Source organism: Prionailurus bengalensis, chromosome E2, assembly GCF_016509475.1.
Source record: "Prionailurus bengalensis isolate Pbe53 chromosome E2, Fcat_Pben_1.1_paternal_pri, whole genome shotgun sequence".
NCBI classification, from domain to species: Eukaryota; Metazoa; Chordata; class Mammalia; order Carnivora; family Felidae; genus Prionailurus; species Prionailurus bengalensis.
Genome location: NC_057352.1, coordinates 12,028,689 through 12,042,081, shown reverse-complemented (window position 1 = coordinate 12,042,081; position 13,393 = coordinate 12,028,689). Strand labels below are relative to the sequence as shown.

General features: G+C 59.4%; 1 protein-coding gene across 1 annotated transcript in view; it reads left to right on the top strand.

Annotated features, from left to right (window-relative positions):
* NECTIN2 (nectin cell adhesion molecule 2) overlaps positions 1 to 13,393 on the top strand; it is a 31,343-nt gene that overhangs the window by 7,365 nt on the left and 10,585 nt on the right. Inside the window, 5 exon segments of the mRNA XM_043598644.1 lie at positions 4,372 to 4,767; positions 8,580 to 8,780; positions 8,783 to 8,875; positions 10,024 to 10,141; positions 13,041 to 13,189. Coding sequence (XP_043454579.1) covers positions 4,372 to 4,767; positions 8,580 to 8,780; positions 8,783 to 8,875; positions 10,024 to 10,141; positions 13,041 to 13,189 — 957 coding nt within the window.

The window sequence follows — 13,393 nt, the reverse complement described above, 5'->3', positions numbered from 1 at the left end:
TGGAAGAGGGGGAGCAGTGCTCTGCAGAGGAAGTGGGGGAGCAGGGGGAGGCGCGTATGGCCCTCTGGGGCAGAGTGTTGGGGATGAAAACCCTGCCTGGGGAGCCTGCCCCACAAGAAGCCAAGAGTGGGGTCTTTTTTAAACCTCTGAAGCGGACAATGCTGAGACACCCCCCCTAGATACAGGAGGGTAGCCCTCCCTCAGAAGATCCAGTTGTCACGCGGCCACAAGGACCTCCCCAGCATGTGAAATCTGGCTCACCAAAGGGTCCCAGGGACCCAGAGGTAGGGGTGGGGCTCCTCGAGCTTGAGCTCTGCTTCCCTTGAAAAAGGAATGCCTTGGGGCGCCTGGGTGGCGCAGTCAGCCAGGTCACGATCTCGCGGTCCGTGAGTTCGAGCCCCGCGTCGGGCTCTGGGCTGATGGCTCCGAGCCTGGAGCCTGTTTCCGATTCTGTGTCTCCCTCTCTCTCTGCCCCTCCCCCGTTCATGCTCTGTCTCTCTCTGTCCCAAAAAATAAATAAACGTTGAAAAGGAATGCCTTCTCCTTCAGGAAGCCCTCCGGGCCTCCCTCAGGCGGGTCAGGCCTCTGGCTCTGGGTTCTTACGGGCACACCTCACCCCCTTCAGTCTTCCCGGCCACCTTGACAATGACTCTTGGGGCAACAGGGGTCTCCCGCCCCATTGTCTACCCTCACCTGATACACATGTCCCTGTCTCTTCTGAGGCACCTGCACCCCACACAGAGCCAGATACTCATTTGGTTGTATTTATTGAGTGCTTACTGCATGCCATGCCTTGGTGTCAGCTCCAGGGATACAGCAGGGAACGAGAGACAGACATCCCATCCCCAGGGGCCAACCCTGTAGCACCCAGGACCTGTTTGCTGAGTCACCGTCCCACGAACTTGCCTGGGATGGGAGCAGATTCCAATCCCTCCCTCCCCCACCACGCAATCCCTTTAAGTTCTAAGTCCCCCTCCAGGAGCCAGCCTCCAGCCCTGCACCCAGTCCTCCATCGTAACCTCTGGGTCTTCTAGTGACCCCTCTGCAGGACTTCTTGCTGTCTGAGGCATTTCTGCCCGGCTCCACCTGCCCCTCGGGTTCCCTGGGTTCAAGCCTAGTCATTCTCCAGCTGCGGAACCCTCCGTAGCTCCCACTTGCCTCAGAGGGGAAAACCTACGTTCCTGGCCCGACCCTACTTTGCTCTCTCCAGAGCCCACAAGGGCCGGGTGATTTTTCCTGACAGAGGGCCCGTCCCTCCCCACCCAGCTGGAAAGGGGCAGGCCCTTGGGGGACCCTTGTCCCACATTCCGTGCCTTTGGAGGCCGAGTGGGTGAAGGATCCTGGCACCGGAGGGAAGGGACAGCCTTTCCTCAGCTCCACCCAGTTGGTGACCCCCAGGGACCCCATATCCTGATTTTGGTCTGGATTTTGAGCTTTAATCTCCAGACCCTTCTGTGGGTCAGTAGATGGGTGAGTGCTGGTTCGTGTTGGAAACAATGCTGTGTGGGCCAAGAGTGAATACACGCGAAGCCGGATTTGGCCTGCCGCGGGCTGGCAGCTAACGGCCTCTGGCCTCTGTTTGACTCACCCCTGCGGGGCCCCTCAAAGGCCTCGTGGCAGGAAGTCGTCTCATGGAATCGTCACGAGGGACCCTGCTTGAACATCCCCATTTTGCAGATGGAGGGATTTAGGCTCAGAACTAAGGTCACCACCCCCCCCCCCCCGAAAGGGACTGAACCAGCATGACACCACCCATGGCACCCTGCTCAGGGGTCCCACACTCTTGACATTCTATAGTGTGGCCTGTCTGAAGGGGAGGAGGCCCCCTTCCCAACATGTCACTCTTGGGTTATTTTGGGGACATGCGTGGGGATTCCATGAGATTACAGATCTTTTTTTTTTTTTTTTTGAAAGTATTTTTCAAAAACTTTTTTTCATGTTTATTTCTTTTTGAGAGAAAGAGAGAGTGTGGACGGGGGAGGGGCAGAGAGAGAGGGAGACACAAGACTCCAAAGCAGGCTCCAGACTCTGAGCTGTCAGCACAGAGCCCAATGCGGGGCTCAAACCCATGAACGTGAGATCATGACGTGAGCCGAAGTTGGACACTTAACCAACTGAGCCACTCAAGTGCCCCTTACGTATCTTTTTAAGTTTATTTATTTATTCTGAGAGAGAGAGAGAGAGAGAGCACACGTGCACGCAAGCAAGTGGGGGAAGGGCACAGAGAGAGTCTTGTGGGGCTCGAACTCACAAACCGTGAGATCATGACCTGAGCCAAAGTCGGACACTTAACCAATGGTGCCACTCAGGTGCCCCGAGGCGATAGATCTGTTACACAGTGGTCTTGGCTGGGGGCTTCTTTCCAAAAGTCTCTGGGACCGGCCCCGCTGATGCGACTGCCTTCTGCGGGGACCCCCTCATTAGGGTCTCCTATTAGTGTGCCCTGGGTTTCTGTATGAGGCCAGTGCTCCCCACCCCCATCTCGGTCAAAGACAGCTGGACAGCCTTTGCCCCTTGAGCAAGGGCATGTGCCCTCGGCCTTGCCTCAAGGCTGAGTATCAAGGGCCACTTGTAATTATACTTACCTGGCTGTGTTTATTTAACAAGCACTGATCTCCTGTTTCCTGTGGCCCTGTGCTGAGTGCTCCACAAATATTCTTTAATCTTTATAACAGCCCCTATAGGGGGCGGAGCCCTCTGTTTATTCTCATTTTACAACCGAGGAAACCAAGGCCCAGAGAAGTTCAACGACTTGCCCAAAGTCACACAGCCAGCACGTGGCAGCACCAGGATGCGAACCCAGGCGGCCTGCGCCCGCGGTCGCCGTGCTGTATTGCCTCGCACCACAGAGCAACATCCTTCTTTATTCCGTGTTTTTTATTAAACGCGAGAAAACAAACGAGGAGAAGGGAAAAGAGACGTTCACGCGAAAACCTGTTTGCTCATATCCCGTTCCGTTCACAATCAACACAAAGTGGAGACGACCCGAGTGTCGATCAACTGATGAGCCGCTAAATGACACAGAATGCACCCACACAATGGCATATTATTCAGCCGCGAAAAGGAACCAAGCGCCCGACAGGCGCTGCGTGGACGAAACTTGAACACAGGATGCCAGGTGAAGGGAGCCAGTCACAGCGCCACCTAGCGTATGATTCCATTTATACGAAATGTCTCAAAGGGCAGATGTGTGGAGGCCAAGGAAGTGAGTGAGGGGTTTCCAGGGGCTGGGGGCACGGGGAGCGACTGCCGGTGGGTACCGAGTTTCTTTGGGGAATTCTAAAAATTCCCTAAAATTGATTGCAGTGACAGACACTATATGTAACAAGTCTTGTGAATGAATATACAATATATACTCACCTGCTTTCAATGGGTGGGAATTATATCTCAATAAAGCGGTTTCAAAAAAAAAAAAAGTGGGGCACCTAGGTGTTTCAGTGGGTTGGGCGTCCGACTTTGGCTCAGGTTCATGGGTTGGAGCCCCCCCCCTCCCCCCCCTCCCCCCCCCCACCCCCCACCCCGCGCGTTGGGCTCCGTGCTGCCCATGCGGAGCCTGATTGGGATTCTGGATCTCTCCTCTCTCTCTGCCCCTCCCCCACTTGTGCTTTCTCTCTCTCTCAAAACAAACAAACAAAAAAGTGGCTAAGAGGGCTGTAGGTTTTCTAGAAAGGTGAAACTATAACTGAGAGAGAGACAGAGTGCAAGCAGGGGAGGGGCAGAGAGAGGGAGACTCCGAATCGGAAGCAGGCTCCAGGCTCCGAGCTGTCAGCACAGAGCCCGACGCGGGGCTCCAACTCACGGACCCGGAGATCATGCCCTGAGCCGAAGTTGACGCTTAACCGACCGAGCCACCCAAGTGCCCCTGTCCTCACATTTTAAATATTTAAGATATTATGTTGTGAGACAGGGCACCTGGGTGGCTCGGTCGGTTAAGCATCCGACTTCGGCTCAGGTCATGATCTCGCGGTCCGTGAGTTCAAGCCCCGCGTCGGGCTCTGTGCTGACAGCTCGGAGCCTGGAGCCTGCTTCCGATTCGGAGTCTCCTCTCTCTCTGACCCTCCCTCATTCATGCTGTCTCTCCCTGTCTCAAAAAGAAATAAATATTAAAATAAACAAACGGTTTTTAAAAGGATATTAACAGTAATTCCACACTAGCACGTAAGCTAGTCGAGATTCCTATGTCCCCCGTGTTTCTGTGAAACGTGCTCTCTGGAAGAATCGGGAATCGGGACCTCGCAAAGGCCTCCTGCGTCGCATCTGGGGCTTGCATTTCCCAGTGGGGCCCCTCAGCGACGGCCCTGCCTGGCCTGGAGGTATCTGGCTCCTTCCCCCACCCACCTCTCTCTCTCTCCCTCTCTCTTTTCTCCCCAGGAGCCCAGGATGTGCAAGTTCGAGTGCCGCCCGAGGTGCGGGGCAACCTGGGGGGCACCGTGCAGCTACCGTGTCACCTGCTGCCGTCGGGACCGGACGTCAGAGTCTCGCAGGTGACGTGGCTGCACGTGGACGCAACCGGCACCAGCAGGAGCGTGGCCGCCTTCCACCCTTCGTACGGGCCCAGCTTCCGCAGCCCAAAGCCCGGCGAAGAGCGGCTGTCCTTCGTCACCGCCGGGCAGAGCAGCGGGACCAGGCAGGGCACAGAGACGGAGCTGCGGGATGCCACGCTGGCCCTCCGGGGACTGACGGTGGAGGATGAGGGCAACTATACCTGCGAATTTGCCACGTTCCCCAGTGGCACCAGCCGGGGGACGACCTGGCTCCGGGCCATAGGTGAGCAGGGTCGGGCGGCAGAGCCCTCTCGCAGATCTGTCTCTCCCTCTGCTCCGGCGGTAATAATCGGCTTTCTCCGTGGTCTTCGGTCAGTCGGCAGATATCCATCAAGCGCCTGCCGTTGCCAGACTGTGTTCTGTGGGTTGAGGTTACAGCAGGCACAAGGCGTTCGCCAAAGACGTACTGAGCACCTACTATGTGCTGGGCCCTGTTTGGGGCTCTAGCAACAAAGCAGTAAGACAGCTCCCTGCCCTCCTGGGGCTTCTACTTCAATAAGGGAGGGTCAGACAGTAACTAACGTTAGTAAGAAAAACAGGAGTGAGTCGGGTGGTTCTAGGTGCCATGGAAGCTGGTGGGGGGCAGATTATAATTTTGGCTGTAGCGTCCGGGTGAAATCCGAGGAAAAACTCGAAGGAGGCAAGGGAGCCCCGTAGGTTCTCTAAGGGAACAGCATTTCAGACAGAGAGAATGGCAGGTGCAAAGGTCCTGAGGCAGGGCCCACCTGGAACATTTGCCGTAGAGCAAGGAAGTGAGTGTAACCGGAGGCTTGCCGCTGAAGGGAAAGGAGGAGGGGACAAGGTCAAGAAGATAGCGGAAGCCACGGGACAGCCCCATGAACCACATGGGACTTTGATTTTTGCCCTGAGAGAACCAGGACTGTGGGAGGTTCTGAGCAGGGGATAGGTGTGATCTGGCTTCAGTTTTCACAGGCTCCTCTAGCTGCAGGTCGGGGGCAAGGGTGGCAGCTCAGGGGCCACAGGGGAGCAGGCGAGCGCGTGAGTCCCGGCAGGAGGTAATGGCAGCAAGGCGGAGGCAGTTGGGGCAGCAAGAAGAGATCAGATTCAGGAAACAGGTAATGCCGGGGAATGAGCCAATTAGCCAACAAAGGGGACACACCAGGATGATGCGCTACTCACTCTGAGTAAGCGACCCCGGTGGTCCCTTTTAGACAGAATGGGCAGGGAAAGAAAGCCTCTTAGGTCCTGAAGCATAAGGAGTCACGCGGGGACGTGTGCCCTCGAGCAGGGGAATAGATGCACCCGCAAGAGGGAACCGTGTACCAAAAAGCTGGGACGCAGGAGTGCACTTGGCGCGTACCAGGAACAGAAAGGAGGCTGGTGGCCAGGGCTTGCGTGACCCCTCACCGAAGCAGGAAAACCAGCAGAGCCAGATCGCATGGGCCTCCTGGGCGAAGGATTCCTTGGGAGCAGATGCAGCGGGGGGGGGGGGGGGGGGGGGGGGGGGGGGGGGGGGGGGGAGGAGTGGGTGGGATAAAGCCTCCAGCTCCAGCCCGGGAGGGCAGGGGAGGGGCGTGACCAACACAGCCACTTAAGAAAATGGGGGGTGGGGCACCTGGGTGGCGCAGTCGGTTAAGCCTACGACTTCAGCCAGGTCACGATCTCGATCTAGCGGTCCGGGAGGTCCGGGAGTTCGAGCCCCGCATCGGGCTCTGGGCTGACGGCTCAGAGCCTGGAGCCTGTTTCCGATTCTGTGTCTCCCTCTCTCTCTGCCCTTCCCCCGTTCATGCTCTGTCTCTCTCTGTCCCCAAAATAAATAAACGTTGAAAAAAAAAATTAAAAAAAAAAAGAAAATGGGGGAGACTTTGGGAAGGGCTTTTTTTTGAAAGATGCTCTTTTTTTTTTTTTTTTTTTTTTTTGAAGGATGCTCTTTCTTGTTCCATCTCGGGCACCCGCCCGGGATCCCACCTTCCCCGGGCAATGTCCCGCAAGCCACCTCGCTCGGGACTCTCATTTTTGCTCTCTCGGCCCCAGAGGGTTTGAGAAGTCCACCCTGGCTGTACCGTCCCTGGGCAGAGGCTTTCATTTCAGAGGCGCCCGAAAACCCTGGTTGTTTTGCAGAATTCAAAACACAAGACTTTCACCACCCCACCCCTGGCAAAGGTCTCTTCCCATGCCGTCACTTGTTCTGTTCGAGAGATATACGCGGAGAGCACCTGTCTCACCCCAGGTGCCTCCTGGTTCAGGTGCACGGAACAGACCAGCCAGACCTCTGCTTTTCGTGGAGGAGCAGGTGCCGTGAGTCCCCCCCCCCCCCCAAAGGAGAGTCAGATGTCAGGGAAGTTCCCTTGAGGAAGTGAGGCTGGGATCTGCAGGAGAAGACCCCGCAGCGGGTGGGAGCAGGGTCTGAGGGCGGCGTGGGGCAGGTGCCCAGGACGGTCAGAGGACAGATAGCAGGGTGACCGGGGAGGATGTGAGGAGGCCCCTCGGAGGCTCTGGCAGTCCGGGGAAAGGAGAGGAGAGCCCTACCGCATGGATGAGCTCAGGAGAATCCCAGATAGAGATTTCCACAAGCCAGCTGGAGAGCCGAGGCACCACCCGGGACAGTCTGGTGATAGCCGCGGGTTGCTTATTCCTCATGGCGGTTTTATTGTTTTCCCTCCCCGTATCTTTCCATGTTTTCCAGGAAGGTAGGTGACAAGGGCAAAAAATCTCCCGCTTTGGGAATCTCCGTAACCTTTATCCCACTTCTGGCCCGCAATTTGCTGGTGATTTCAGGAAAGAAGTAGAAATCTTTTGAGCTGGACCTTTGAACTACATTATTCTGCTTTGGCTTAAAAAAACAAACAAAAAAAACCACTTAGCCTCTTCCAGACAGAATTCTATCGTGGCACACGATGCAGCAAGTGCTATACGTAGAAATTTATTTAATCTGCACAACGTTCCTACGGGGTGGGCATTTTTAAATTCATTTTTGTTTGAAGTTTATTTTGTTGTTTTTGTTGTTGTTTATATTTATTTTTTTTTTAATTTTTGTTTAATGCTTATTTATTTTTGAGACAGACAGAGACAGAGCATGAACAGGGGAGGGTCAGAGAGAGAGGGAGACACAGAATCGGAAACAGGCTCCAGGCTCTGAGCTGTCAGCACAGAGCCCGACACGGGGCTCGAACTCACGGACCGTGAGATCGTGACCTGAGCTGAAGTCGGATGCTTAACCCACCAAGCCACCCAGGCACCCTTTGTTGTTGTTTTTAATGTTTATTCTTTGAGAGAGAGAGAGAGAACGAGCAGAGGAGGGGCAGAGAGAGGGAGACACAGAATCGGAAGCAGGCTCCAGGCTCCGAGCTGTCAGCACAGAGTCCAACGTGGGGCTCAAACTCACAAACCGCGAGATCATGACCTGAGCCAAAGTCGGACGCTTAACCAACTGAACCACCCAGGCACCCCCAAGTTTATTTTGAGAGAGAGAGTGAACAGGGGAGGGGCAGAGTGAGAGGGAGAGAGTCCCAAGCAGGCTCTGTGCTGACAGCATGGAGCCTGATGTGGGGCTCGAACTCACGAACCGTGAGATCATGACCTGAGCTGAAATCCAGAGTTGGACGCTTAACTGACCGAGCCACCCAGGCGCCCTGGGCATTTATTTTAAGTTTATGTATTTATTTTTGAGAGAAAGAGAGAGCGGGAGAGGGGCGGGGGGGGGGGTAGAGTAGAGAGAGAGAGAGAGAGAGAGAGAGAGAGAGAGAGAGAATCCCAAGCAGGTTCTGCACTGTCAGCCCAGAGCCCAGTGTGGGGCTCGATCCCACAAACTGTGAGATCATGATCTGAACCAAAGTCCAGAATTGGACAGTCAACCAACTGAGCCACCCAGGCCCCCTGGGGTGGGAATTTTTATTATCCCGACTTTACAGAAGAGGAAACTGAGATCCGGAGCTGGGAAATGACTGGCCCAAAGCCGTGCAGCTGCTGAACAGAACTGGGATTGGAGCCCAGGCAGTTGGGGCTTAACGGCTGAGGTGTTTGTTGAGTGACTGCGGGTGAGTGGTGACGTCATCCCTCTGTTGCTCTCCCCAGCACAGCCCCAGAACCACGCCGAAACACAGGAGGTCACCCTGAGCCTGGAACCTGTGCCCGTGGCCCGCTGTGTCTCCGAGGGGGGCCGGCCACCCGCCCGAATCTCCTGGTTCTCGCCCCTGGACGGGGAGATCAGAGAGAGCCAGGTGTCCGGACCTGTGCCCGGCACAGTCACCGTCACCAGCCGCTTCACCTTGGTGCCCTGAGTCGAGCGGATGGTGTCAAGGTCACCTGCAAAGTGGAGCATGAGAGCTTGGAGGAGCCCATCTTGCTGCCCGTTACCCTCTCCGTGCGCTGTGAGTGTTTCAGGATGTGACCGCGTCCCCCGTGTTGTCTACGCTGGCTTCTCTAGGGCACTGTCTACACTACCGCCGAGTGCTGGCTGCGTTAGCCCCCCCGGGGCCAGATTCTGCACTGCCTTCCCGCCGGTTGTCTATACTGGCTCTCATGGGCAACGTCTACACCCTGCCTCCTCGTTGTCTTTACTGCCTTCTCCAGGCTCTCTCCCTGCCTCCCCCATCGGTGGTAAAGCAAGGTTTGCAGGGGCCGGTTTTATACATTTCTTCCCAGTCCCACATCCAGCGAGGTCACACTGACAGCTTGGTGTCGATCGCTGAGGGCTACTTACACCAAGGAAATCGGCAAACACTGCAAATCAGGCCTGTTCTTTTTTTTTTTTTTTTCCATCCCCTTTTCTTTTTTTTTTTTTAAATTTTTTTTTTAACGTTTATTTATTTTTGAGACAGCGAGAGACAGAGCATGAACGGGGGAGGGGCAGAGAGAGAGGGAGACACAGAATCAGAAGCAGGCTCCGGGCTCTGAGCCGTCAGCCCAGAGCCCGACGCGGGGCTCGAACGCACAGACCGTGAGATCGTGACCTGAGCCGAAGTCGGCCGCTTAACCGACTGAGCCACCCAGGCGCCCCAACCCCCTTTTCAAAAAGCCGGTTTACCAGCCCCCACCGGCCCCCAAGGACATCTTTTGTGGCTCCCGCGGGGGCCCCGGTTGACACTTGCTTTACCGTGTGCATCGACTACTGTGGGTTTGTAGCGACCAACCCAACGTTGTCTACGCCCCCCCACCCCCATTCACACCATCTAAACTGACCCTGCTGGGGTCGCCATACCAGCTCCTGCCCCCCCGTATGATTCACGTTGGCCCCTGTGGGCCCCGTCGTGGTAGCAATAACACGATCTCTGTGGCACCCTCAGACGCTGCCGCCATTGAACGATACCTTCCTCGAAATGGTCCAGGTGGCATCCCAGGACAGCAGGTGCGCTGGCCTCAGCAGACGTAGCCCAAACTGACCTGCCCCAGTTTCCACGGGTCCACGTCCTGCCAGCCCACCTTATTTCTTTAGGATTCCCATCTATCTGCTCACCTATCCGCTCTCTGGGGACTCCGCCCGTCTCTGAGCCAGCCCCCCCCCCCCCATTTCCTCCAGACCCCCCTGAGGTCTCCATTTCCGGCTATGATGACAACTGGTACCTCGGCCGCAGCGAGGCCACCCTGAACTGTGATGTCCGCAGCAAACCAGAGCCCACAGGCTACGACTGGAGCACGTGAGTCCTGGGTGGGTCTGGGCCCGTGGGTCTGAGGGAGGAGGGGGCTGGGGGCTGGACCCGTGGGTCTGAGGGAGGAGGGGGCTGGGGGCTGGGCCCGTGGGTCTGAGGGAGGAAGGGGCTGGGGTCTGGGCCCCTGGGTCTGAGGGAGGAGGGGGCTGGGGTCTGGACCCCTGGGTCTGAGGGAGGAGGGGGCTGGGGGCTGGACTCCAGTGTCTGAGGGGGGGTGGGCTGCGGGGACTGGGTCCCTGGGTCTGAAAGGGGAGGGGCTGGGGGCCTGAACCCTGGGTCTGAGGGAGGAGGGGCTGGAGGCCTAGACTCCTGGGTGTGAGGGAGGAGGAGCTGGGGGTCTGGATCCTGGGTCTGAGAGGGGAGGGGCTGGAGGCCTGGACTCCTGGGTCTGAGGGAGGAGGGGCTGGGGGCCTGGACTCTGGGTCTGAGGGAGGAGGGGCTGGGGGCAGGACTCCTGGGTCTGAGGGAGGAGGGGCTGGGGGCTGGACTCCTGGGTCTGAGGGAGGAGGGGCTGGGGGCAGGACTCCTGGGTCTGAGGGAGGAGGGGCTGGGGGCAGGACTCCTGGGTCTGAGGGAGGAGGGGCTGGGGGCTGGACCCCTGGGTCTGAGGGAGGAGGGGGCTGGGGGCTGGACTCCAGTGTCTGAGGGGGGGTGGGCTGCGGGGACTGGGTCCCTGGGTCTGAAAGGGGAGGGGCTGGGGGCCTGAACCCCTGGGTCTGAGGGAGGAGGGGCTGGAGGCCTAGACTCCTGGGTGTGAGGGAGGAGGGGCTGGGGGCCTGGATCCTGGGTCTGAGAGGGGAGGGGCTGGAGGCCTGGACTCCTGGGTCTGAGGGAGGAGGGGCTGGGGGCCTGGACTCTGGGTCTGAGGGAGGAGGGGCTGGGGGCTGGACTCCTGGGTCTGAGGGAGGAGGGGCTGGAGCCTGGACTCTGGGTCTGAGGGAGGAGGGGCTGGAGCCTGGACTCTGGGTCTGAGGGAGGAGGGGCTGGGGGCTGGACTCCTGGGTCTGAGGGAGGAGGGGCTGGAGCCTGGACTCTGGGTCTGAGGGAGGAGGGGGCTGGGGGCAGGACTCCTGGGTCTGAGGGAGGAGGGGCTGGGGGCTGGACTCCTGGGTCTGAGGGAGGAGGGGCTGGGGGCAGGACTCCTGGGTCTGAGGGAGGAGGGGCTGGGGGCAGGACTCCTGGGTCTGAGGGAGGAGGGGCTGGGGGCAGGACTCCTGGGTCTGAGGGAGGAGGGGCTGGAGCCTGGACTCTGGGTCTGAGGGAGGAGGGGGCTGGGGGCAGGACTCCTGGGTCTGAGGGAGGAGGGGCTGGGGGCTGGACTCCTGGGTCTGAGGGAGGAGGGGCTGGGGGCCTGGACTCTGGGTCTGAGGGAGGAGGGGCTGGAGCCTGGACTCTGGGTCTGAGGGAGGAGGGGGCTGGGGACAGGACTCCTGGGTCTGAGGGAGGAGGGGCTGGGGGCTGGACTCCTGGGTCTGAGGGAGGAGGGGCTGGGGGCAGGACTCCTGGGTCTGAGGGAGGAGGGGCTGGGGGCAGGACTCCTGGGTCTGAGGGAGGAGGGGCTGGGGGCTGGACTCCTGGGTCTGAGGGAGGAGGGGCTGGAGCCTGGACTCTGGGTCTGAGGGAGGAGGGGGCTGGGGGCAGGACTCCTGGGTCTGAGGGAGGAGGGGCTGGGGGCTGGACTCCTGGGTCTGAGGGAGGAGGGGCTGGGGGCAGGACTCCTGGGTCTGAGGGAGGAGGGGCTGGGGGCAGGACTCCTGGGTCTGAGGGAGGAGGGGCTGGGGGCAGGACTCCTGGGTCTGAGGGAGGAGGGGCTGGAGCCTGGACTCTGGGTCTGAGGGAGGAGGGGCTGGAGCCTGGACTCTGGGTCTGAGGGAGGAGGGGCTGGGGGCTGGACTCCTGGGTCTGAGGGAGGAGGGGCTGGGGGCCTGGACTCTGGGTCTGAGGGAGGAGGGGCTGGAGCCTGGACTCTGGGTCTGAGGGAGGAGGGGGCTGGGGGCAGGACTCCTGGGTCTGAGGGAGGAGGGGCTGGGGGCTGGACTCCTTATGTCTGAGGGAGGAGGGAGCTGGGGGCTGGACTCCTGGGTCTGAGGGAGGAGGGGCTGAGGCATTCGACCTCTGGGTCTGAGGGAGGAGAGCCTGGGGGCCTGGACTCCTGGGTCTGAGGGAGGAGGGGCTGGGGGCAGGACTCCTGGGTCTGAGGGAGGAGGGGCTGGGGGCTGGACTCCTGGGTCTGAGGGAGGAGGGGCTGGAGCCTGGACTCTGGGTCTGAGGGAGGAGGGGGCTGGGGGTAGGACTCCTGGGTCTGAGGGAGGAGGGGCTGGGGGCTGGACTCCTGGGTCTGAGGGAGGAGGGGCTGGGGGCTGGACTCCTGGGTCTGAGGGAGGAGGGGCTGGGGGCAGGACTCCTGGGTCTGAGGGAGGAGGGGCTGGGGGCAGGACTCCTGGGTCTGAGGGAGGAGGGGCTGGGGGTAGGACTCCTGGGTCTGAGGGAGGAGGGGCTGAGGCATTCGACCTCTGGGTCTGAGGGAGGAGAGCCTGGGGGCCTGGACTCCTGCGTCTGAGGGAGGAGGGGCTGGGGGCCTAGACTCCTGGGTCTGAGGGAGGAGGGCCTGGGGGCTGGATTCCTAGGTCTGAGGGTGGAGGGGGTGCAGGGCTGGAGTCTTGGTCTGAGGGAGGAGGGGTTGGGGGCCTGGACTCTGGGTCTGCAGGAGCAGCACCAGGGATCTGAACCCATGAGTCCTCCAGGAGAATGCTGGCAGTGTCGGGTCTTAAATATTAAGTTTTATATCCCTGGAGCTTGGGTGTTAAAGGCTGCGTCATCGGGGACCAGGCCTGTGCCCCGCTATGGGCCCTGATGTTCCCCTCCGGTGACCCCTCATGCCTTCCAGGACCGCAGGCGTCTTCCCAGCTTCCGCAGTAGCCCAGGGCCCCCAGCTGATCATCCACTCGGTGGACAAACTCGTCAACACCACGTTCATCTGCACCGTCACCAACGCCGTGGGCACGGGTCGTGCTGAGCAGGTGGTCCTCGTCCGAGGTGAGCGGGTCTTGGAGGTGGCGGGCGAAGATCGGGTCAACCCCCCACGTGCTCCTCCTTCCTGGGTTCCGGGGCCGCGTTGCGGGGAGGCTGTGCCGCCGGCCTGGGGAGGGATCCAGACCCGCCTCGCCGATGGGAATGGAGGGCAGTGTGGCTTTTCTGTCTCGCCCCCCCCCCCCCCCCACCCCGGTTGGATCTGGATCA